This window comes from Macaca mulatta, chromosome 4 (genome assembly GCF_049350105.2).
Source record: "Macaca mulatta isolate MMU2019108-1 chromosome 4, T2T-MMU8v2.0, whole genome shotgun sequence".
In the NCBI taxonomy this organism is placed as follows: Eukaryota; Metazoa; Chordata; class Mammalia; order Primates; family Cercopithecidae; genus Macaca; species Macaca mulatta.
In genome coordinates this window covers 95,426,614-95,453,892 of record NC_133409.1, presented here as the reverse complement: position 1 = coordinate 95,453,892, position 27,279 = coordinate 95,426,614, and the positions used below count along the sequence as shown (strand labels likewise).

The 27,279-nt window shown below is 34.0% G+C and overlaps 1 protein-coding gene across 2 annotated transcripts in view; it reads right to left on the bottom strand.

Annotated features, from left to right (window-relative positions):
- Nucleotides 1-1,431: 1,431 nt before the first annotated feature.
- MAP3K7 (mitogen-activated protein kinase kinase kinase 7) overlaps nt 1,432-27,279 on the bottom strand; it is a 70,446-nt gene continuing 44,598 nt past the window's right edge. For both annotated transcript variants that reach the window (XM_015136937.3, XM_015136938.3), the window contains 5 exons: nt 20,718-20,782; nt 9,479-9,584; nt 5,062-5,123; nt 4,260-4,375; nt 1,432-2,500 (listed from right to left, as the gene is read on the bottom strand). In XM_015136937.3, coding sequence (XP_014992423.1) covers nt 2,320-2,500; nt 4,260-4,375; nt 5,062-5,123; nt 9,479-9,584; nt 20,718-20,782 — 530 coding nt within the window. In that variant the 3' untranslated portion in view covers nt 1,432-2,319. The remainder of the gene's footprint in view (nt 2,501-4,259; nt 4,376-5,061; nt 5,124-9,478; nt 9,585-20,717; nt 20,783-27,279) is intronic.

Here is a 27,279-nt window from a genome sequence, read left to right as displayed (position 1 = left end):
GAATAAGTTTGGCTCCTTGTTAACATTTTTATTTGCAGGTTTGATGGATAAGGACACTGATGAAACTGGCTGTGGATTTTAATTATCCCCGGTATCTTTTTCTCCCATCTCCAGGGATCATCAGGACTTAAAAGCATGAAATTGACAACACAACTACTTAAAAACAGAGTAAGGCTGAACTGTACTCAATTGTCCAGGGCAACTACAGTACTGAAAATCCCAAGGAACTTACTGTAAACAAACAAGCAACTGTTCAACAGCCTCTTGCATTTGGTACCATGACTAAATCTACTATTTTCTTCCATTTAGCTATTTGGATATTTTTATGAAATGACTACAAGTAAAAACTGTAATAAAATTTCCCTTTAAGTGTGTTATGATACAGCAAAACACATCAATGACTAGAAATAAAATCTGAAATCTTGAATGCTAAATCCTAATGGCAACATCAAGCCTTAGCATTCACGCTTGGATATCTCGTGCTCTGAGATAAAAGGCCTCTTTAAAGCGACTAGGTCCCTTTCAGTGGAGTGACATGTACATACAAGCAACAATGCTATGGAGGAGTCATGCTTTATCCTAGTCTACAGTTATTTTCTCTGCCGATTTTATTTTACTATTACTATGCTGAACCCAATATCTGTTTCAGCTAGGTAATCAAATTATTTGGGAACAATAACACTCCTTTTATTTAAATTAAATGATAGAAGACATTTATTTCCGGGAAGCTTTCTAAAATAGCTTTTGAAGAAGCTAAAAATAACAGTTTAGTACAAACTGTCCTTCACCTGTATTGCTTGTATACACAAGGAATTCATTATAAAACTCAGTGGTAGGAGGAAAAAATAATGGAAGAAAAAGTTACCTGCTTTAGCATTTTAAAGAATAGTTTTGATAACTTCTTAGATCTTGCTTATCTGAAATAGAGCAAAAACTGCAATACGGTCATGACAGAATTCTAATAATCACAGCAATTAATGCCTTCATTTTGAACTTTTTCTTCCTAAAACATTAATGCTATAAAAATCAGATTGATGACATCCTTGTTTGAAAGACACCTTGTATTGGTATCAAAATGTGACTTATTTTAACACCAACTGAAAAAATATAGTTTGCATAGTCTATTATTTCAATGTCATATTATTATTAAAGTTATTCTGAAGGTTTTGGTAGCAAAATTACTGGTAACAATATAAATACTCTGTAAGTGTTGAAATTATTTTAAAAGTGTAGAAAGGCCGCAGGCATTCTATGGGATTGTAAGGAAAATCAAATATTTCAATATCCAGGATAGTTAGGATACTTGTTGAATTTATATTTACTTTTTTAACTTCCTTCTGATTTGCCTGGTTTATTCCTCATTTGGTATCATAAAAAGAAATTTAAGCCCAAGCCTTTTTTAGCTGGAGCAATAATTTCCATTTTCCATTATTTTTCTTCATTTTTTGTTTCAAATACATGAGAAAACAATCCAAGAATCATTGCAGGAAGAAATGATCATTTAAGCTCAATCATGTTCTTTTGCCTTTTAATTTCATTTAAGAGATTAATATTAGTCATAAAAGCTTTACAGTTTCAACACACATACACACAATCACAGAATTAAAAATCTTTACTCCTTAAAAAAAAATGAGTTCCATTTTGTTCAATGTATCACAATCAAATCTTAGTCTAACAAAATCCGGTAAAACTGCTTTCATTAAATAGAGCAGCTGCCACTTACCTTTACATATTTTACGGATGGAACTGAGTTCAGTACTGATCCAAGGATGCTGGCATCAAAGCCCTTACACTGAACTATCCCCAAAGATTCTGTATTTCCATAATATACCACCAATCACTCTAAATTTATAATACCCTGTCTTTAACTTGGTATATACCATCTTTTGGGAAAAAAATTATTAGTATTTTGAGATGAGATACAAGAATAAAGTCATTCTTGAGGTTCCACCTCTAATATGAAAAAATGGACGATGTTTGCACATAGCAGCTAGTTTGATACCTCCTGTTCTGTTCTGTTAGGCTAGCCTTCACACAATGAGCATGCATATACAGCCACAGTTCACCGCATCTGTTTTGAAGTTGCAAAGTGCTGCTCATTCAAGTCACAGATGCTACCATGTTATGCAATGAAACAGTAAAATTGTATGTCCACCATGAGAAGAGGAAAATAAACAATGAAACAAATGCAGCAAATATAGGCAGTTGGCATTCAGAACACGCCAAAAAGCTAACACTCATGAATTGTCATTTTAAGGTTTTCCTTTCCTTAAAAAAAGTCTTTCTTTGCATATTTCAAAATGTAACGGTCCCAGAGAATCATGAAGTGCCTTGTCGTTTCTGCTGCTGACTTCTGATGACCTCTAGTTGTTTTTTGCATTGCTGGTAGTAAGTAGAAAGGCTTTTGTTTTCATCTAAAAGCTTTTTATGTTCCTGTACCAGGCGAGATGTATTTTGCTGGTCCTTTTCATCCTGGTCCAGTTCTGCAACTAGTTCTTGCCTACAAACAAATACCACATAATATTACACATGATGGAAAAATTCATACCTTACTGGCTGATGATGGAAGCTCAATTAATGAGAATTTTTATTCTGGGTTTATCATTTTGCATCTTAGGTACACTGCTCAAGCATAATTATGGACTGGGGTAGAACTCTCATCTATTTCTAGTGTAATCATATAAATATCATAATCCTTTTATTAAGTAACTGTACTTGGATAAATAGTGAAGCAGATAAAATGGTAAAATAAAAGTTTCAGAAAATTTCATTTTCTATCCTCTTTTTGTATAGGAAGGATGAAAAAAGGCTGGGAAAGATTCTATCTGGCTATGGGAAAATATCATGAAGTTTTTATCATTCACATTCTACTTTTATACTCATTCGCATTCTGAAGTCACAATCCTACTTAACTATAGTAGAGAGTGGTAAGCTAACAGAAAATTTGCAAGCTAATTAAAATAAATGCTATCGAATTTAAAGCTTTTTCCCATTTTAAAGCAGTGAGAAAAATTACAAAGTACCACTTCTTTTAAAATACTTACATTTGCAAGCATTTTCAGGAAAGACCCTCATTCTTTTATAGTCTGATAAACTTATTTAAGTCCCTTTTATTCGGGAACTATTAAGTATTCCCAAAAAAGATGCATCTTTAGGCATTTCCTAAAGTGAGGCTACTGGATATAAATGAATAATAAAAGGTCCTTAAGCAAAATAATTACCTAATACTATTTCTGAAAGTATTTAAAATTAATTAAAACTGTCACAGTTTTCACAGCCAACAGCCTACTCTACCATTTGTTTTTTCCCAGCATAGAATTCTTCTTTCAAATGATTAAAGTATGGCAAAAGTATAGGTTAAATACGTGAAATAAGAAATCGAGCTTTTTCAACATAAAGTGCCAGCAGTTCCATAATTACTTCTACGATTTCCAGACTGTAGTATTTAATTTCCTATTTAGGCTTACCTTTCAAATACTAGGTTGGTTCCATTTAAATCACTGTATCAATAAATTGTGATAAAACAATCTATTCTCTCTTTGTTTTTGAAGCACATACAGAAAGCTTTTCACAAATTTAGGAAAAAAAACTTTTATTTAGATTAAAATTAATGAAGGGAATCCTATTATCATACATATATAAAGTTGCCAAAATTTTTTCCTTAACACTTCATTTTAGTTACCACTAATAATTTAGTTTCCTAAGTATAAAACTTCCTGAAGGTCATGCTTAAGAAAACTGAAGATACATACATATTTAAGAACTGTGAATGTAGTAGTAAGGAAATTAGACTGGATTTCTTTAAAAAGGGAGGAAGGCAGTTTCTATAACACCTTAGAAAAACACTCAGTTATGAAATACAGTCTTTTAATAAGTAATCCAATCCTAAACATACACTTGGAAAAAGTGTATCTACAAAAATGTTTTTAAGATAAGGCACAACTGAATGTTAGTAAATCAAATTATTTTATCTATGTACAAGAAAACAGTAAGTCTTTATACCAATAAATCTAAACAGCTCTGAGAACATAAAACAATGGGTATAGAGCAACAGTTTATTTTCCATAGCACTAATATGATATAGTCAAAAGGATTGAGTTTTGCATAAAAAATTTTTAGTAAAAGGGTGCTTAAAGCTTAAACAAGTTGAAAGTATACTTAATGACTAATTCTAAAAACTACGTTTTCATTGCACCTTATCATATTTTAAACTCAAAATACTAATGTATTTTTATTTTTATTCATAAAAAATAACTTACTTTCTCTGTAATAACAATGCAATTTCTGTTTGAACTTTCATATATTCTTGTGCCATTTTACAATGCTGTTCAAACACTGCCATAGATTCTTTGGAGTTTGGGCACGGTGCTAGAGGCTGAAAATAATCAGGAATGTTAAAACATAATTACATCAAATTTCAATATCTAGCTGAGAGTTAACACAGAGACTGTGATATATTTTTATAGCACTAAAGCAATGATCTTTTAAAAATAACTGTTAAACCATGCCCTAGAAAATCTCAGGGTCCTTTTGTCAGAGTTAACTCAGCATTTAAATTTACTCTTGCTGTTTTAACAGTTTGTTACAGAGAACCATGATTGTTGGAGTTGTAGTCTCTGGTATGACATTTCAGGTTGCAAACAGGATCAAACTAAAAGGTGTTTATAGACCTCATACTCATGAGGAGGCACTGAAGTATATTATTTACATTTTCAGTCACTACGAACACGAGAATGTATCACAAATGTATTAGATAGAAATAAACCTATGAGTTTTGTTTTAATGCACTAAAATTAAACAGTGAAAATGTAACGCTTAGCAGTACTAAGGAAAGATACTGGAGGATTTTAAGATGACTGAAAAGAATATGAGTCTGCCAATTTAATGTTTAATTAACTTAACCAAAAAAATTGTTTATTTTGATTTGATTCTAAAAAGTTTAAGGAGGCCAACTAAAAGGATAAATTAAGGACTATAGAATGATGGGTGGCAACACAATTATCAGCTTTAAAGTCTCTAAGAAGAAAAAAGTCAGCTTCCAATGAGAAAGTACTCCTTTACCTGTAGCTGGTGATCCAGTGTAAGATAAGCCATTGGGATGGAGTTATCTGATCCATTGGTATCTGGAATCAAGCAGGTATTTTATTCATTTTCTGTCACAAATAGTTATAAATGAACAGCAAGAAAGCATGAATGAAATGCTTTTTTTTTCCTAAAGTAAATATTATGTAAATTAAAAGTTATGGCTATTGGTAATGGAAGAGTCTGTTTCTGAATTCTAAAGGTTAAAAAAAGGATATTCAATTATCAGATATTAGAATGCAATCATATTCTCATATCTATAATTTAAGTTGACTATAAACTGAATAGAACACAATATATCAGAGCTTCTAAGCTCTGAGTTAATTAAAAACAAAAACAGTGATATGAGACCTTTATATTTTAAATTCAGTCTTAATTGACCCTATCTAATCAAACCCCACATCTCTTTTCTTTATCATGCTAAGTTTATTTTATAGAAGGCTATGTCAACTCTGTTAATATCCATGTTCCTTAACAGGGAAAGGGAGAAAGCAGAGATACATTCTCTTCCAGAAGATCACTTTCAATTTATATAGGTTATAATGTGACCCCCACCACTCATCTCACCCTTCCTAGTAAGAATCACTGCAGAAAATGAGATGTTGGTGATGAGAGTGTATTACAAATATGAACAGTAAGGGACCAAAAAGAGGATGAAACCTGTGGCTCAATGTCATGCCCAAAACAGGTAAGTTGATTAATTCAAACAACCAGTCAATTTTATAAAATTATTTGAATAGAATGCTTTTGTTTATATTTCAAAAGAGGTAAAACCGCCATACAACTTGACTGAGATGCATGGGATAGTCTCTTCTCAACATTAATGGTTACGTAGAACAGTTCCAGAAGTAAGCAGAATAACTCTGAAGTAATATAGAATTTTCTACTTCAGAAGTAGTTGCTTTCCCACTGTTAGTAGAGAAAAAATGAGCTAAATGAGTGAGCTGTTCAGCCTTTTTCTGGCGAATAACTCCTTGAAGGAGTGGTGTGGATAAAGGCAAGTCAGGATGACAGCAGATGCACTGTATGCAATCCAAAAAAACTCAAGATGGTTGCTGGCTCAGTAATCTTCCAATTTATTGTTAGCTGATATTCCAGTTTTTTTTCTCTTTTTTTGCTTTTTTTTTTTTTTTAAAGCCACTGAGAATGTGCTTGCAAGAAACTCCAAAAGCTAATTAGCAAAATCAGACCAAATGAGATAATACCTGTGAGGAACACCATGCAATGCTGGCGTATATTAAGCACTCAACACATGATGGTAGTTATCATTATCATTCATATTAAATGGAGAATTAGAAAGAAAGAACAATTTAAAACAGTACAGTATGAATTGCATATTGAAAAATAATGTTTATTAAATATTGGAGGGCAATACAGAACAACAGTAGAGACTTAAGGCACTTACCATTAAAGCTCATACACAGTACTAACATAAATGTGTGTTTTTCTGAAGTGGCTCAACAAGAAATACACTTAATTTGTTATTTCTCTGACCAACTCTCCTCCCACCCCAACAGTAGTTTCAAACTATGCTCCCACATAAATACTGCTTTCCACAAAACTAAAACTGATTTAAAACGACTGATTTCCTTCTGATTTACTAGAAAAATTTAAGTGTCTTGAAAAAGTTTCCTCAATTTAAGATTTCCATTCCTATTATTCTTTCTTAGATCACTGATACGTTATCTATCTCATTATATCAGCACCCTGTATCTGATATGTATTTTAGAATTAAGTATAATGCATCAATGTTGCACGGTATTCTGAGAGTGGGAAAAAAGTCCAAGGATTGTGTTATTCAAATAATTAAAATCCTTCTATGGTGGGGAACTTAAGGTCCTTCATTGAATTTCATCTTCTCTCTAAAACAAGTAAGTGGGATTTCACTTTCTCACTTTCAAACTAAATTGAAATTGAACTTCCAGTCCCTACTAGCAATAATTGGTCAAAGATTGGAAGATTATTTAATGAAAGTTTTGTGTGTGTGTGTGTGTGTGTTTCAATTGCTAATCAAATCTAATTGCTTCTCCTGAATGTCAAGGCACATGTCGGTTTGGTTAAATTAGGCAAACTCTCTTTTCTGACCCTTCAAACACAACACTTGTTACTATCTCATATTCTTTGAGTATGCATTCCCTTCAGTGGAATGTTGCCTTCTCCTTTCTGCTTTATGACTAAAGAACAAGTCTCATCATTTTATGAAAAGGTCAGAGACCATGCCAGGTCTTGTTTAATTGATTTCTCTTATAACTATCGAAACACTCAGCTTGTACTATAAATTTCGTAAGTTATTATATAGTATAAGTTTATTTTTAATGTGTCAGTATTATGCCTCTAACCAGACTGCAAGGAATGGGGTCATGCCTTATACTTTATATTAATACATCTTCACAAACTACTAAGCACAGGTGAAAATTCTTCAGTGAGTTTCCCCCTCTGCGGCTCCCTCTATTGTGCGTCTAGATATCTCTCTCACTAGATCCTCTCAGTATGTGTATCTTTTTAAACCCCCATTATATTATAAATAGGAACTGAAGAGCACTCATTATTGGCTAGGATTATTAAATTGTTTTGCTCTTTAGCTTTCTCTGAAAATACGCAAAAACCTCTCAAATTAAAAAAAATTTAATTAGGTTGTTTTAACTTAGGTTTACACTCTTAATTTTTTCCTTGGTCAGTGGGCCTGCAAAGAAAAAGACTTTACCTGTCTGTTCCCTAATTTAGGGTTCCCAATCTATTAGCTTGGCTATCAATAGTTTTCTTAGAAATACCGCAAAGCTGAATTAATTATAAACTTAAACCAGAGCATCCATTTTCAAAATGTATTCAAAATTATAGCCACACATTTGCAATATATTTCGAGGCAAAGACAAAATTCAACTGATATTGCAAATTATCTCTAGCAATTGGTATTTTGTGGTGTTTCTAGGTACAAAAAAGCAACAGTGGGACAGGAGTTGGAAGGTAGAAGCAACACATGAAGCAGAAATGTAGCAGTTATGTGAGACAGAGGCTTAAACATTTTTTATTTTACCCCCATGAAGTCACAATCTGCCACACTGTTGACTGGCATATATAGATTAGTATAGACTGAAGACAGGAGGCTCTGCTGAGTTGAGTACCAGACCTGGGCAAATGCTGTAATGTCAGGGAGCGTACTCCCTTGCCAAAGGGTTCAGAAATCAAAAAGAGCTGCTGTCACATGAATGTTAATGATAAAATTGGGTAAGAGCATTTCCCTGTCTACCACTGGGGAGGAGCAAGTCTATAATGAATTCTATACATGTGCTGCATAGTGGTGAATGCTCTGGACAGTCCTAGGTTGGGCTGTGCTAGGGGTGAAACAGGAGTTTTTGCCACCACTAAATTTAAACTTCCTAAAACTGGAGAGTACACCCTGGCTAAACATAGTTCTATCTTACATGACACAGAGAAAAACCACCCAGTTAATTTTTTAAATTAAATTATAAACTTGACCAAACCACATCAGATAACTATAAATACTTGAGTTGTATTTTAGTTTGTAAAGGCAGAAAGCTGACTTTTAAACTTCAATCTAATTGCTACTATTAATAACAGTCGATCTTATATAAAATACCAAATGCTTTAATTTTCCAAGGGCTTAAGAGATCGTCTTTCCCTTCATGACTTAATATAAATAAAAAATTTCATAAGTACACTTAAGAACATTTATCAAGGTATTCTTTTAAAGTTAGAGGAAAAATTAATTCTACTGTGGCACATCATTTCCTGTTTGCCCATAGTGAAACAGTGCCATCACTACCTTTAGGCAGGTAGACATTAATACTAATATTGTGACCAGTTAGTTATTCATGTTGGGGAGCTTTAATAACTCTTCACAGGCTTCTAAAGGTCTAATAGAATATTTGTATAACTGAAAATGGGGTCTCTTATCAGTTAAAAATAATTCAAAAGGTCAACGGTCAGAATTTTTTTCACCTTAAGGTACATCTTATGTCCTTAGAACAAAAGACTGAGAGGAAGATGATAAGGATGATTTTTACCATTCTCCGATTTTGGTTACTGAAAAAATAATGACTTTACTACTATCATCTAGTAAGATGCATCTAGTAGGAAAATCACAGGCTGAAGTATCAAGAATTCAATATGCTTTGCAACTGGAAAAAACCCCAGACAGATGATCTTTAAAATACATGTTTAGTATCTGGATAAAAAAAAATACAGAAGGCAAGGCAGTCTCTGTATTCAAAATGGCATTTTAACACGTATTCCTAAATAGTTTATTTCATATAAAAATCTAAACAGCAGTATAATGCCTGCCTTTGTAAAAATTAGAGTAATGACATGGTCAAATGAAAATGAATATAAACATGATTGATTGAACTTCGTAAGTATGAAGAAACAGACTGGTCACCTGTGGAATCATCAGGGGTCCATGGATGACTTCGAGTTGGCTTTTCTGAGGTTGGTCCTGAGGTAGTAATCATTCTGACACTGGGACTGGATGACCTACTGCTCACCTACGACAAGAAGTGACAGGAGAAACAAAATGTGATTTTTTGATCAAAAAATGAGAACGTTTCCATTAAAAGGCAAAGAAGAGACTTAGAGATCTCCAAAAAACTCTTGTAAACAACAAAATAAATCCTCTCTTATATATATGTAAAAATTTATATGCACTCACACATGATACCTCTTAAAAACTGATGAACTTGCAAGAAACTAAGAAATACTCTGAGATTAGAAACAAAACAAGATCAGGAAACTAGCAAGTGCCTAAGCTGACAGCCCTGGGAATTTCAACTGAACACCAATGGCCTAGAGCTACTGTTTTCATAGGATGCTGCACTCAGAGGAATGGATCATAAAGCCTTGGGCCTTTGTAGGATGGAAGTAAGACTGCAGAAACCTCTGCTTAAAGCTAAAGCTCAGCAAAGGCTTCATTCTCAGAGAAAAGGTCACACAACTAGGGGAAAAAAATCTGTCCTACAAAAGCGGACAGGAAATCAATTTGTCTCTCTTGGGTTAGTGGCTCTGGGTGGAAGGGAGAAATGTATTAACTGTGAATCCACAAAAAATTTCCAGTTTGGATGCAGATTACAACAAATTCCAACCACAACAAATCTCAAGCATAAGAAATAGGAAGAAGCTCACAAATTGAGTTCAACATGGAACGTATACATTCAAATTCTAGGAAACAATCAATAGGAGATAGAAAAAGCAGCCAGAAGAAAGTAGAACAATATCTTCGAAGTACTGAAAGAAAGTAACTGCCAGTCTAGAATTGTCTAGCCAACAAAATTTGAAGAATGAGGCCAAAATAACATTCTTAGATGGGCAAAAACTGAGTTTACCTTCCATACATTTTTACCACAGAAATTTTTCAAGCACGTATTTTTGGAAGAAGAAAAATTTTACTTGATGGAAGGATCAAGACACAATAAGGAATAGAGATAAACAGAAAATAAATCTACACACTGAAAACATTCAGTGATGGAAACAGTGAATTTATAGAAGTATCAAACAAATAAATAAGATGGCACTAAAATTATAAATAACAATAGCAAAAGCATGAAGAGCACTGATTTAAAAATCCTTGTATTGTACAGATCTTTACTAGGTTGGGCATGAATGTTAAAATTTCAAAGGTATTTACAAAAAGTAGTAATATGTAACTCCCAAACCAGAAAGAAAACAATACAATTAAAAATAAATTTATTCAATTCAAAAGAAAGCTGAAAAGAGAAATAAGAGAAAACATAAGAAAGCAAACTTATCAGTAACCATAATAAGTGTAAATGAATTAAACTCTCCAGTTAAGATACTTAAAAAAAAAATCAGATTGTCAGGATGAATTAAATGCTATTTATAAGAGATATATCTAATTTACAGAGACAGAGAAAACAGAAAGTTACAGGATAAAAAAAGAAAACCAGGCAAAAACTACCCCAAATAAAATACCTATATTAATATCAGAGAGAATATATTTTAGGGTGCAAAATATTACTAGAGAAATATGATAAGTGGTTCAATTCAGAATACAGCAATTCAAAATTTATTTTTAAAAAATTATTATTATTATTTTTTGTAGACATGGGTCTTACTACGTTGACCAGGCTTCTCTCAACCTCCTGGCCCCAAGTGACCCTCCTGCCTCAGTCTCCCAAAGTGCTGGGATTACAGGCATGAGCCACTGTGCCTGGCCAACGATTCCAAATTTATATGCTATATGTACAAATAGATAAATCAAAAAAACTGCAAGGAAAAAGGACACATCCACCATCACAGTGAGATTTGTTTTTAAAGACAAGGTCTTGCTTTGTTGCCCAGGCTAGAGTGCAGTGGTACCATCATAGCTCACTATACCCTCAAACTCCTGGGCTCAAGCGATCCTCCCAACTCAGCCTCCTGAGTAGCTGGGACCACAGGAACACACAACTGTGTCCAGCTAATTTTAAAATATTTTGTGGAGTCAGGGTCTTGCTATGTTCCCAGACTGGTCTCAACCTCTTGGCCTCAAGTGATTCTCCCTCCGCAGTTTCCCAAAGCACTGGGATTGCAGGTATAAGCTACTGTGCCTGGCCAACAATTCAAAATTTATATGCTGTACATATAAACAGATAAAGCAAAAAAACTCAAGGATGTACCCTCAAACTCCTGGGCTCAAGTGATCCTCCTGCCTTAGCCTCCCGAGTAGCTGGGACTACAGTTACATGCCATTGCACTTGGCTAATTTTTAAACTTTTTGTAGAGATGGGATCTTGCTATGTTGCCCAGGCTGACCTAATGGCTTCAAGAAATCCTCCCACCTTGGCATCCCAAAGTGCTGGGATTACAGGTGTGAGCAACTGTGCCCAGCCCCACAGTAAGATATTTTAATATTCCTCTGTAAATTATATAAAAGGAGATCGAAAAATAAAACATACACACACAGTAAAACTTGAACTCCATTAAAAAACAAGCTTAATCTAAACGTAAGTGACTTTATGCCTAGCAAATGAAGAATACACATTCTTTTTAAGCATTCATGGGACACTGATGAAAACTGATTATGAAAACTGATTATGTACTAAGCTATAAAGCAAATCTCAAAAAAGTTAAAAACATTTCAGTATCATAATTTAATTACTTTTTATACTGATTTCAAAACCTTTAAAAATCTTTTGTTTTGAAAAACACTTCTAAATAATTCATTGGTCAAAGAAGAAAACAAAAGGGACATTAGAAAATACTTGAACTGAATTTTAACATGATCATGCTAACACTTGGGGATGCGACTAAAAGAGCACTTAGAGGAAAATATTTAACTCTAAATATATATATGAAAAAACCAGAAACACTGATAATTTATAAGCTAGAGACCTTAGTTAAAAAAAAGAATTCGCCTCCCAAAATGAAAAATAGTAAAAGATAGTATTTTGAAATCAGAGACAATACTATAAAAATGAACACATTCTTAAAAAAAAAAGTTTCCAAAATTCCTATACATTATAGAAAATACCAAGCACAGAGGAGGGTTTTACAGGTAAGTTCTATCAAACATTCAAGAAAAGGATTTTCCCAATCTTAAATTATCCTAAACAAAGAAAGAAGAAACTTTCTGACTCATTCTGTGAAGGCAGTAAAAATCAATATATAAGGACAGTGTGAGAAAGAAAGTTACAACTGAACCTCACTTCCAAAAAATAAAAATAAAAAAATAAAAATAAAAAGAGACACAAAAGTCATAATTTCTAAAAACTATATTAGCAAATATAATGTGGCAGTGTACAAGCAATAAAAATCATTAAAAAGTTTGGTTTATCCAACTTCGCAAATGACTGCAAAGGTCACTCATCTGACATTAGGAAATTCCATTAATACAATTCATTACATCAACAGATTAAAGGACAAAACCTCAACAGATGCAGAAAAAGCATTTAACATCTACTTATAAAAAATACATTTAACAAACTTAAATTCTATGTATGAGAAGATAATTTCTTTTTCTTTCTTTCTTTTGTTTTTTTGTTTTTTTTTTGAGACAGGGTCTTGTTCTGTTGCCCAGGCTGGTGTGCAATGGCACCAACACAGCTCACTGCAGCCCTGACCTCCTGGGCTAAGTAATCCTCCCACCTCAGCCTCCTGAGTAGCTGGAACCACTCAGGAGTAGCTGGAACCACAGGCTCACGGCACCATGCATGGCTAATTTTTTAAAAAAATATATTTGTGTAGAGATGGGGTCTTGCCCATGTTGTGCAGACTGGTCTCGAACTCCTGGGCTCAAGCGATCCTCCTGCCTTGGCCTCCCAAAGTTCTGGGATTACAGGTGTGAGCCCCTGTGCCCAGTGGGAAGGGGATTTCTTAATCAGATAAAAGGTATTTATAATATCTGGAAACATGATATACGACAGAATGTGGCACTGAGGGTTGGTGGGGGAATGACAGGGAAGGTCACAGGTGAGGAACACACAGGGACCAACCCTCACTGGGATTCCTTAAGCTGGGTGGTGGGTTCACAAGTGTTCATTTTATTATTTTCATAACTTATATATTATATGCATTCTTATCTACATATTAATATTTCATATATTAAAACCTTTCAAATGATACAGAAACTAAAATGGCTTTTTTTTTTTTTTTTTTTTGAGACGGAGTCTCGCTCTGCTGCCCAGGCTGGAGTGTAGTGGTGTGATCTCGGCTCACTGCAAACTCCACCTCCTGGGTTCACACCATTCTCCTGCCTCAGCCTCCTGAGTAGCTGGGACTACAGGTGCCCACCACCGTGCCCAGCTAATTTTTTTTTTGTATTTTTAGTAGAGACGGGGTTTCACCTTGTTAGCCAGGATGGTCTCAATCTCCTGACCTCATGATCCGCCCGCCTCGGCCTCCCAAAGTGCTGGGATTACAGGTGTGAGTCACCGCGCCCAGTCTCCAAAATGGATTTCATAAGGACTTTTTAAAAAGTCCTTGATGTGTTACTGAGTACCAAAAAGGAGACTTAAAAAGAACTTAAAAAGTACACAGAGTTATAGAAAATAAAACATAAAATAAATTCATGAAGAATTTCATATCTAGCTTTAACATAAAACACTCAAATTCAAGACTGCAACAAGTAAAACGAAATGCAATACAAAAGTACCTTTGAGTAGAATCCATCGTATGTGAGTTCTAATTATGCTGTAATGTCTGCTTTAGATCACTTCAACCTCTCTTTATCTGGAGAGGGGTTGGGGCTGGGTTAAGAATGTGATGAGAAGTGTTCCATATAGTGCTAAAATTCTATGATTTCAGGCCTTGAAAACCCACAATGGATTCAGGATAATAAACAGTGAGAGGTACTTTGTTTTCCTCTCATTTTTTTAAAAATAATTTTTAATTTTTGTGGGTATATAGTAGGTACATATTTATGGGTCAGTGTATTGCTAATGCACATTTTAAAAAGAGAAACATGTTTGTGACATGTGACAATCAGTATCAGTTGTGAGAAATCAACAAGATACAGTAGAAGTAATAATTAGGTTTTAAAAATGAGAATGGATTCAGTATATTTAAAAAAGACGCCACTGAACATTTGCAATATTAAAACAAATAAGTTGGCCCTAATACGAATTTCACAGTACTACTCCTTAAGTTTAAATCTTTTGCAAAACGATTCTTTGCTACATGTTTCTTTTTACCTTCTACTTTCCAAGAAACTCTTAACACCTTCTATGCATGCTTGTTTGTCCCCCTTGTCATTTCTAACAGTTATGAAACTAAGAAATATAAGACTCGCACTTTTAGTGCAAGTTTCAAAACTGTCTTTAGATCAGCATAGAGTTAGATTTAAATCCATAAACTAATAAACAAATCTTTATATTTTAAGAAATGTCTATCTCAATAAATAATATGCTAATACGTTTGTATAAAAAACTAAGGAAATATTTAAAAACAAGGCATAACTGTAGTTTTTGAATATGTGAATAATACAAGACACAAATAAGAGGAACACATAACGTCTGACAATTAACCAAAAAATTCAAAAGTAGTCTGTGGCTGAATTTATGTTACTGCTTGTAACCAACTACCGAAGAAGTTTTTATAGTAGCTATTTTTTAAAATCACTGATAAAATTCTAAGAGTCACAAATGCTCTCAAACTATTGAAACTCATTTAAGTTGCTCCTTCCTTTAAGACATTTACAATTACTTATTCTATCCCCACATTAACTGCAAAGTTTAAGAGATATAGGCAAACCTGACTTACTAAAAGGATTGGATATGAAAGTGGTTCCAAGAGTACAGAAACGCAACACAGCAATTTAAGGCAGCAAAAGAATACTAAGCCAAATTTAAACCGCAGGGGCAGTCTACCATCAGTAGACATGAACTAGAATTGGCCTTTGACCAGAAATTTATCCCTATATTTATAAAAAGGAATTGGAAGTTATTTTACAGACAAAAATAAGGCTCAGCTTTTAATATCTTACCTGAAAGACTAGGAAAATATTTTCATAAGTCAGGAATTTACGCCCAGTGTTATTATTTAGACTGACATTTAAAACCTATTTAATACCCTCAGAAATCTTAGTAGCTAAAATTATACAAGCACAAAACACAGAGATTAAATGATGACTTATATGATATTTTTGCTAAAGTAACTTCTCAATAATATAAATATTTTTAAAATGGGTATAAGTTGGTAATGTGGATTTCCATGGGTACTTTATATGGTAGTCACAGATAATTAAATCTATACATGAAGGTTGTATTGAAAATATTCTTTCTAATCTAAAGGTCTGTAGGCTTGATCTAATTTTGGCTTCACTACAGTGTTTCATAAGGGAATTTCAGAATTTTATTATTCTTACATGGTCTTCTACAATAGAAAGGTGTCTATTCTCCAACAGAGGCTGGGCGTAATGGCTCACGACTGTAACCTAGCACTTTGGGAAGCTGAGGCAGGCAGATCGCTTGAGGTCAGAAGTTCAAGACCAGCCTGGGCAACATGGTGAAACCCTGTCTCTACTAAAAATAAATTAAAAAAAATATTAGCCAGGTATGGTGGCACACGCCTGTAATCCCAGCTACTTGGGAGGCTGGGGTGGAAGAATCACTCGAACCCAGGAGGCAGAGGTTGCAATGAGCCGAGATCACACTACTGCACTCCAGCCTGGTTGACGGGGGGACTCTGTCTCAGAAAAAAAAAAAAGAAAAAAAAGAAAGGTGTCTATTCTCCAATAGAAAGGTATAGTATGAAGAAGGAATTATTCAAAACTATTATGTAAGTTTTTGATTTAGAGTTTAACAGAACATTTGTTTACACAAAAGGAGGTGCAGAATGAAGATGGACAAAAGTAGTATGATAAATCACATCCCTTAAATACGTAATAACAATGTATATTAATATCACTCAATATGCGACGAGACCTTTAAAGCAAATCCTTTCCATGATCCTCGACACAAGGTTTCCTTATGAACAGAAACAACACTGGTGGGTTTTACTTCTTTCCCTTTCCAAGTGCTATTTTCCTTTTGTTTCTGGATGGTAACACACTGTCATGAGAGCAAGGAAGTGGCGTCAAGAGCCCGGTGAGGCACACTGTGGAGAGGCCGGCATACAACATGGATTAGTATCTACTGTGTGCCCTGGTACTTTCACCTCTGTTAAGAACTCTGGGAGCTGGGTGTTTTGGTCCCTATTTGTAGATAAGGGTGCAGAAGCTCAGGGAAATTAAAGAACTCGCCCAAAGTCACATATTTGACAATAAAAGTAGATTATAAGGTCCATATGGAAATGTAATATGTCCACTTCTCTAAATAATCATAACTGTATCATCTTGCAGTCATAATTTTCACTGATTGAAGCCCCCTCTAAGAGAATTCTTGAATATAGATCTATACTGAATACAATTCCAGAAGTGGTATTCAGGCATTTATAAGAATGTATATTGTTTTAGTGAAACACAGAATGGCTTACCCAGGTGTATAAAACATAAATTTGTGCGGTCGTCGGTAGAAATTTATTACCAAGATAGGTTAACCTTGCTCAATGATATGACACAGCTACAATTCATCATCACTTAACAACTATTTAAATAATTAATGACAATGCAGACTATTAGAAGCTAAAATACCCAAATGTAAGAGATCTAGGGCTATAACAGCATGCATCACATCTAGTTTCACATGCAAGATAGAATGATTAGAGTATAGAGTTTGTGTGCTTTGGAATCAGGTCTGGATACAAAACCTGGTTATAAGAATTACTGGCAGTATAAGGAAGTAAGAGACTTAGGTCAGTTTTTCTCATCCTCACTTTACTTGGCTGCAAATGGGATGAAAAAGTACCAACTTCACAGGATTAAGATCCTGATAACAGGATTAACATTCTGATAATGTATACTAAGAGCCTATCTGGCACAAAGTCAGTGCACAACAAATGGAAGCTGTTATTACTCTAGTTTTCTAATTGATTTGGGCATAAGTCTGATCTCTCCAAATGAGGTGCTTGGGGACTAGGCTTTATTGGTATTGTCAAAGCCCTCTAGCCAAAGACTGCCAGGAACACACCAATAGTGGAAAGAGTTGGGTTTGATATTTATTGCAGTGAAGGAGAACGCTTACCATGGGGCAGCATGGGTTGTATCAGTAAGAGGGTTTTAGAAAAAGAATGTATTATAGAATTTAGGCTTTGGTTGGGTGATTTTGGGGAAACTCTAAGGAAGGAGGGGTTCATTCCAGATTGGCTGCTGTCAGAAAGCAAGGGCAATTCCACAGGGAGGGCAGTCCAGAGTGAGGACCAAGCTGTAATAGGTACAGAAGCAGCAGTCACTCTTAATAGCTGGGAGAGGACAATGTTAAGTATTTTGTGGGTGGCACAGTGACCTTGTTTTTGTCTGTGCTTAGAAAACATTCCGATGTAGTCTTGTTTTGTCTCCTTTTATCATGGGCTCAGCATTATCTTGTCTGATGTTGGTATTCTGAGAGATTATGTCCAATAAGACAGTAACATGGTCTAGCTCTGACAGCCAGTCATTGAGAGTAACGCCAGCTTCTAACAACAGTGAGGCCACAGTGTCAAATCAGTTCCTGGATGTCAGGGACTGCTTTTTTCTTTCTCAGTATCTTTTCAAAGCTTCTAGGAAGTCACATCTATTGAGCGTTTAAAAAGCTTCCTGAATTAATGAAAAAACCATGTTTAAAAGTGAGTTGTATGTTGTAAGAATGCAATCTTTTACAACTATACTTATATCATTACTTTTAATTAAGAAGCTTGCTTCATTTACTATTCCTCTCAAATGAATGGCAGCAGAAATTTTAGTTTACAGTTGGAAATTCTAAGTGATTTTACTAAGATTATGTTTTGAGTCAAGAGCCACAGTACAATCAGTTTACTTTCCTCTACAAGATGTAATGTTATTACATTTTATTAGGAAGTTCTCTCTCTCTTCTCTGATGATTGTACTCAGTGGGCCAGAGTCTTTTCTTCATGCATTCCCATGGCCAGAAAAAGAAAAAGAAATTAACTCTGAGCATCTGCCTAATCACACTTAGCCAGACTTCAAAAAGGACGGCACCTTCCAATTTTGAAAACACATATTGTGAATACTTTTCTTCCTCAAATGAATATTATCTTTGTGAGTAATTTAAAAGACTTAATGGTCACTTATCATACACTTTTTGGGAGAAATGTTTTCATAGCACATTAGGATTAGTATTTGCCACCCTCATGCCAAGCTGAACATTAGGTATTTTAAGGTTGTAACAGAAATAATTTTGAAAGAGTGGATCAGTTTTAAAATGTGGCTACACAATGGTCATATATCACCTGTTTCAAAACAGGTTTTACTGCCATATCAAACTCTCCCTCACCCCAAATCTTTCAGAGTGGTCTATGACAGTTCCACAAATAACTGTCCCACACTCATAGTTGGCCTCAGTTCCAGCGTTTTACTACCTGAAGGTATTGTGAATTAAAAGGATAACAACCAAAATCTCAAATAATGTGGAACTTGTGAAGAAATAAGTAAGACCTGGTGTGGGAAGATCAGTCCTGAATTATGGCAACACCTTTATTCTAGAGTCTACAGAAAAGCTTTCAAACTAGTAGCTGCTCCTGATATGTCTTAGGGCAAGCTTCTCATTCCTAGTCAAACACTTGGCTAGAAGTTCTCATAACTGGAATATCAGTGGCAATAGTAAACAGAGTTTAAAAGGCTGAGCTCATCAAGCCTCCAAAGAATCAAAGCAAATAGCAGATGTCAAACTATCTGTTACTAAATGGGCTGATTACAACTTTTAAGTATCTGAGGGGGAGAAAATGGGAAACTTCAGCCAAAAGTTCTGGGGTCTTAACAAAACAGATATACCGAAAAAAACTATCATTAAATAATGAAATCAAGATTTAGAGTCACTAGTATCACAAAACATAATAAATTAATGTGTCTATATATATTTTATTTATATATGTGTGTTTATAAGCATTTTGTGAAATAAACATATTTCCAGATATAAATGAAGATCAAGGATATTCACCACTTAAATATTTGAAGTGGTTTTTGGTAAGCTGGTTAAGTTGATGGGTATAAAAGGCTTTTTTATTAATGACTACAAAGAATCTCCAAAATTTAAAGTATATTATGAAAATGATATAATAATAAAATACCTTTTTAGGATGACAAGTACTAATATACATTATCATAAATTACATCAGATTGTTTTTAATATATAAATGGTAAAATTTTATAAAAATATGGATCATGAAGTAATAATTTCATTACTTAATACTGAATAATTTAATGCTTAATACTTCTTAATACATAATAATTTCATTACTTTATTAATTTCATTACTTTTATGCTGCTCTCATAAAACTTATACAGCTGAAAACAAACACCTCATAATTAATCTTCATTCATTTTACAGAATATAGTATATAATAAATTATATATGTCAAGTGTATTAATCTGAATAATAGAAAAAACAATGATTGAGCTACTTTTATATACCTGGTGGGTTAAAACTCTGTACTAATCAGTAATGGCTTAAATTATAACACTGTCTGCATCATCTGCAGAGCAGTAATAAAGAGATAAGGAGAGTTTAGAGGAGGATCCAGAAATATAAACAATGAAATCTTAACAACTGGAATAGAAGCTTTCGAGAGTTTACACATTTGCTCAGTAAATATTATTTTAAGGATATTTGAAAAAAATATTAATCCAGTGGATATGCCAAGTTAAAAGATGTTAGAGTTCTCCACATATGCCAATGCCCTATGTGACCCTAGAGGAGTAGCAACTTATTGGGGAAATGTTTGTTACCCTTATTAGTAAAAAGGAGACACACTAATGATTAACTTTAAAGGACACTTTAATGATAAATCATTACATTATAAAATCGAATACTTACTAAAACATATATAAAAACCATATAACACATATACAGTGCTAAAGAACAATTTACTTTTTCATGGAGTTTAATAAATCTACTTTCAGAAATTATCTTTCAAGTTAAATTAACAATGGCACCTATGTTTTTTCCCCCTAAGTGTTTAAGTTCAGGTGCAATGAATTTCTCTATCACAACTTTAGGTCAACTCATAAAACTAGTTTTGCAGAGTAGATTACAGTTAATTCTTGGTTTCTGCCTAGTATTCTTCAAAGATAGAAAATTTGAATACTGTCTTACCTGACCAGGTTCTGTTCCAGTTACAGTCAAGTCTTGGATGGATCTACGTCTTGGCTGTCCGTTGCCTTTAAAAAGAAGAAAAAAAGTAAAATACTAAAATCTATTCAAACAGACAAAAAGGGAGTAATTGCTACAGCAGAAAGTTGGAATTTGTTGCTCCTTGTATCTACACAAAATGTTTGTGGGGGGAAAAAAAGTGAGTTTATTGCTAAGAAAAATAAAAAAAAGGAAGAGAAAGATGTAAAGAAAGGAAGAGAAACAGCTGCAGTGTTTTAACCCAAAAGTTGCTGGCCTACAACAGAGTATGTCCTAATACAATAACCACTTCTACCACATGAATAGCTGCTGAACTCTCTTCCACCATCTTCTGTCATGTGTTTAAATAGATGAATGCTTGGGGGCTGGGGCTGATGACGGCATCTATTTCAAGGGCCTTACGTTACAGTTTTTACAGCAAGACAGCTAGCAGGTTGTAAGACACAACTGACTTTAACTGGCAGCAATATCTTTTTCATTTCAGGGTCTAAAAGATGCTTAGGCTTAAATTTATTATACTGAGTCACGCTTACTTAATCCCCATTAGTCTTTGTCAGAATCCAGTAATTTATTATTTGTGAACAACAACTCTTAATTTCCCACTGGATGTTAATAACTGTCACTCTGTTCTCAAATACACAGCTTGTTGAAATGGGCTATTTTGTTAATTCTGCTTTAGAAACTTCTATGCTTATAATTTATTTAATTAAAAATCAATTTATGAAAGAATTATACACATATAAGTCCTCAGCAAAACAATGAATTGAGCAATAGCTTCACTCAGCACTTTTATTTGGGAATAAGGCTGTTTATGCAGTATCTTCTAACATGAAAGCTCAGCTGTCTAAAAGGAAACACCAAAATACTCAGTAACAGCTGATACAATACTCAAAATTCTTTTGACTCTGAAATCTGTATTATGTAATTTCTCAACTAGTGGCAACACTTAGAACATGTACTCACTCTAATTGTAGTTTCCTGATTAGTAGACAGAATTCATTCTTAAAATTTTAGACTTCCAGAATCTTTCATAGAAACATCTTTTTAAAACCAATCAGCAATATAACTTAGCACCTTAACCCACATGACCCCATTATTATGCTGCAGATAAACTAAAAGGACCTTACAATGGAATAAGAATGTTTAATGGAATAATATATGTAGTGAATATAAAAACTCAAATTTGTAACTCCTCTTGCAAATGTAAGACATCATCAGTTTTTTCCATTTTAAGTTATGTTTTATGATTCTTTGCATAATTTGAATTCAAATTTACTTCAAATGTCATTTTATTCCAAAAATTTCAACTTTTCATTACAAATTAAAACAATAAACTGTGCATGTATTGAATTAGACCCACTAGATCACTTTTATGAATACTTTCAACTACCCCTGTTTCCCGAGGACAAAAAGGATCCCCACAACCATGACTAATAAGCAATTTTAGGCACATTTCATTCAACACACTCATTCTAAAATTAGCGGTGATGAGACAGGCTTGAAAAAGTGTCTGGAATTCTCTTTTCAGATTAGCAACACGGCAACATTTGTGAATCTGAGGAACCACCCAACACATGTGTCTATAAACCATTACATCACCATTGCAATAACAAAAACTGAACTCAAATTTAGGTGGAAGAATAGGAGAAAGGGGAAGTAAAAACTTTTAAGGAAGTAAGGTAAAGAAGAGCTGACAGTTAACAAATGCCATAAAACGAAAAATCTTTAAGCTACCACATGAATCAAAGCAAGCAGTGTTAGGCAATGCATTTTAATTAGCACAACCATGGCAGAAACCATCTGGCAGATAGTTCAGACAAAGCAAAACAGGATTGCAATCAACAAATACTTGTTGCTCCAATATTAAATTTTAAGTCATAATTTAGAAATATGAATGTAAGAAAAATCAACCTCCTATTACTTCAAATGAAAATTACTGGGTGTGTTCTCAGTAAATTTGAATTGATTCTGAAGTTTTTTGCAACAGAATACTAATTTAGACATTCACTCATTTTACCTTTTTTGGTCCTTTGATATGTACATACCTATATTATACATGGTAGTGTAGATGAAAAAGTAGTAGAAAGGAGGACAGCATGATGTAAACAGATGCCTGATCAAGGAATCTGAAACCTGCATATGCTATCTTGAGTATTTCATTCTGTAATGAATTCTGGAATGTTCATGTCTTATAATAGAGAACAAATTACACTTTTTAGAATGACTTCTAAGAATACATCACATTGCCAGTGCATACTAAATCTGCACTCCTGCCCCCTGCAAATAGAAAGCAACTTAGGGGTCAGTTCCATTCTTTTTACAGTAATGTCATTAAGACAGAGCCCCTCTTCAAAAAAGCTGCTCTTTTAAGTACAACTGATTTCCTGAGCTGGTATTTAAAAGTTATCCCGGAGTTCTTCCAGAGACTGCTGGCTTAGATCCCAGACAGTCACTCCTATAATTTTTCTTATCAGTTAAGCTCATAGTTTTCCTTGACTTACACTACTCTTATTTTCTACTTTAAAACTTCCTGAAGACTGTCTTCATGTAAAAATCAGCACTACATTTTCCGGGAGACCTCTCTTAACCTAAATGTTAGAAATTTTGAGATTCACAAGTTTTGAATATTACAAATTATGGGACACCATTCTCTTCATGTGTAAAATACCCAAGATTAAAAAAAAAATGCATAGCATGATATAGTAGCATCACATTACTACTTCATGGTAAACTGAACATGTAATTTTAAAATATATGTTCTCATTTAGGTGGCCAAAGTTTCATATTTCTTTACTAATTTCAACAAACTCTGGCTCTTTCACTGGAAAGGTCGGTCAGGTGGTTTATTTGCTTTGCAATAAAACAGCTTTATTAGGTTAGAGTTGAATTTTTTTAGACTACAAAAAGTGATCTTGGTAGACTATTCAATATGGCAGAAAGGCCACCTAAATATTCATTATAAAGTTAGATTAACTTCCCTATTTAATTTGCCACAAATACAGAATTTTACTGAAAGTGAGGTGGCTATATACAGAAACTAGTACAGTACATCTTACTATATAGCACCCCTTAACCCCAGGATCCCTATCAAAGGCTTACAACTGCTAATGACACTACCTGTGCTAGGTAAGAACTTGCCAGATCTAGAAAAACTCAATTCTGTCTCTCATTGCCTCTTCATATTGGTGCTGCAGTAGTTTGGGGGAAATATTTAATAACTTACATGCTTCCAGTTAAAGATAGGCTTACAAACATTAGTTATCGACCAGCCCTTGAACCAAATATAGTATTAAAAGAGTGATCTTTTCATCCTGGTGGAGAAAGCAAAATAGTGCTCACATGTCCTTGAAAAGTATCTCTGCTTCCAGTTGTTTAAACATTCTATAAAACCCTCCCCACCTAGGTAATTTATTTGCCAATACCTGACATTTGAAACTTCTGAAGGAGGGCAACAAGATACAAGTATTAGAAGCCTAACTATCCATCTATTTTTCTGTTAAAACGTTTGGGCCTTTCTACATTCTACTTATTACAATTTACTACGTATCATACTCTTAGTAAAAAGTTAAAAAACCAATATACAATAGAGCTAAACGTCCTTGACTGAAATTAAAAGCGAATACGTGTTAAGTTTTTGATCTAAATGCGGCTGAAATCATAAGGACACCTAAGGTTTCTTTTTAGCTTTAAGAATGATATTACAAACAATAAATATCAATTAAGTTCAGGCTCTTCAGGAAACTAGACAAAAATCTTACATATTTCAGTAAGATCTGACTCAAAAACATTTGTATATTCAATCTTCTCTTGCATATCCTTAAGAACAGTATGTAAGACAGAAAATCCTCTTTGGTCAAGGCATTTTATTGCTCTCGAATGTTATGCCATATTATTTGGGCTTAGAAATAACAAAAGGTACAATGTTCAAGGTTCTCAAATTGAAGCACTTCAAAGCAATGCTCATCTATAGAATGGATAGTTTTCAAGTACTTAAAATGAAATCAAACATTATAATCTAATCTGAACTAAGAAATAAATTCAGAATTATCTATGATGATATAATAGCATTAAAAATTTCTGTAATTTAGAAAATTTTACTCTTGCATATCACATTTGGGAAACTAGTTTCACTTTACAAAAGCAAACAAGCAGGTATGAACCATGTACAACAAATTTTATATCAGAGTAGAAGTGCAGAAGACTAATGTTTAATTAAATCGTTTATAGGTGGTAAGTATATGACAGTATTTTTTTCCAGTAGGTTTTAGAATGCATTATCATTACAGTTTATTTCCTTAAATGCTATAACTACTCACACAAAGGCTCCAGAGCAGAAGTGCCCATCTTCCATTATTGAAGCTACAAACATGAAAAAAAAATTCGCTTTCTTAACTACTTATTCTCTTACTCTACATGTTAAACTGGAAAAGTTTGTTCCTCTTTTTTGGTAATATTTAGGCATTCTACCTGTTCCTCTTTGACACTTGGATTTTTAAAAGGAATGTAAAACTTAGGTATTCTTCTAACATCAGATGAACTGCATTGAATGTATTATATAGTTTCACAATCACAATAATCTATTTCATTTGTGTATTTGAGATGAAGGTGGGTGAAAAATAGATTCTTGGAAGCTTGGATAGTGACAAAAGGAAAATATGGGGGAAAGTAAAGAAAATCCAAGCAAAACAAAGATCTATGTTCTTACTGCCCTTATTAAAGTCCTACAACAAAAAAAGCCTAGAAAAACTTCAAGGAATCCGATAATCTGCCACCCATTCCCTTTTCTTCAAATGTAAGTGTAACAAATTAGATATACTGGCTGAAAGGAGAAAAGATAAGGTTTTTAAAACTCAAGTTTTAACAAAAAACATTTAAGAAAACCTATTTTTTTCTCTAAGTCCCTTCCAACTTATCAGCAAGCAAATGTATTAGAATACTGTAGTTCAAAAGGTCTAAATACTGGGCAACAAACTTCCACATTTACATTTACTTTGCTTAGGTAGCACACTGCCGCTTGGCAGGACCTCCTCTACAAAGGAAGAGTCAGCAAAATGTCACACATTCTACTGGTAATTTGCTTTTAGCTGCGTGTCTTCCCTGTAAAAAGGAGCCAGGCTAATCTATAAAGCTCATTCTTCTAAGGGCAGATGGACAGTGGAAAGAAGGAAGGATTACCATACAAAGGTTTGCCAATTCTTCTTCAGAGCCAGTGATATGGTAGAAGCGGTATAAAAAATTTTACAGTCTGACCCACAGGGAGTCCTAAGGTATTAAAGGTTAATTTCTGTATGACCAGAGAGACTACTAAATTGATAAATACTGCTGTTTTGCTAAGTTGCTTTTCTCTTTCACATTTGACTGATGGCATAGTATACATATTTTGAAAAGCAAACAAAAAACAAGATTAGGGTCTTCGCATTTCTTTATCTATGACTAGGTTGGACATTTTCGTGACTATAAAGATGTATATACAAAACCTTTTTGTGATGCTTGAAGGATTGCTCTTATTAAGAGAGGTAGTTCATTCCAAGAAGTACATTAGACTTAGTATATTGCACTTGGCCAAAGGGAAGTATTATTGAAACTACTTATCCATATAAATAAGATTTTAAAAAAGCTATATTTAAAAAGAATGTTTGCAATTGGGTTTCAATGCTAATTAAACAGTTTGAATATATCAAGACGTATTTGCTAACACCATAAAGCTTGTGGGAAATCCACTTAGAACAAAAAAAAATTCTAGAAAGTGTTAAGAAATTTTGGAAATTAACTATCACCCTTCTTTATAATTAAAATGTCATGTATGAAATCTGAGATATTCCTAAAGGGTGGGCGGTATTTTTATATTTAATTAAAAAATATTACCTATGAGCACATTCATAACTGGCTTTTATGACGACTAGTATCAATTCTACAGCTTGTATTCTTCTATTAAAAAAAGTGCATCTGAGTAAGTTGTTTGATATCTGAGGGGGGAGAAGCCTAAAAAGAATGTTTAATAAAAGGTATTACTTTGGGAGGCCGAGGCGGGCGGATTACAAGGTCAGGAGATCGAGACCACAGTGAAACCCCGTCTCTACTAAAAAAAAATACAAAAAATTAGCCGGGCGCAGTGGCGGGCGCCTGTAGTCCCAGCTACTCAGGAGGCTGAAGCAGGAGAAATGGCGTGATCCCGGGAGGCGGAGCTTGCAGTGAGCCGAGATCGCGCCACTGCACTCTAGCCGGGGCACAGAGCGAGACTCGTCTCAAAAAAAAAAAAAAAAAATTAAAGGTATTACTGAATAATATTTTCACATGAATAGCACTGCTGCTCTGGCAATTAAGAGAATTAAGGTTACCTGATTCCATAAAGGCCCAATGTCATAAAAGAGGATCTCCCTGGCTGAAGAGCTCTCCTTAATGTGAACACTAAGAGAAAGCAAGAAGAAACTACTCTAGCTTCTCTGACTTACACAAAAGAACAAAAAATGGATGTGATTTGGAGTCAAAGATCCAGGTCATGGTCCTGGCTATATGATTCTGTAAA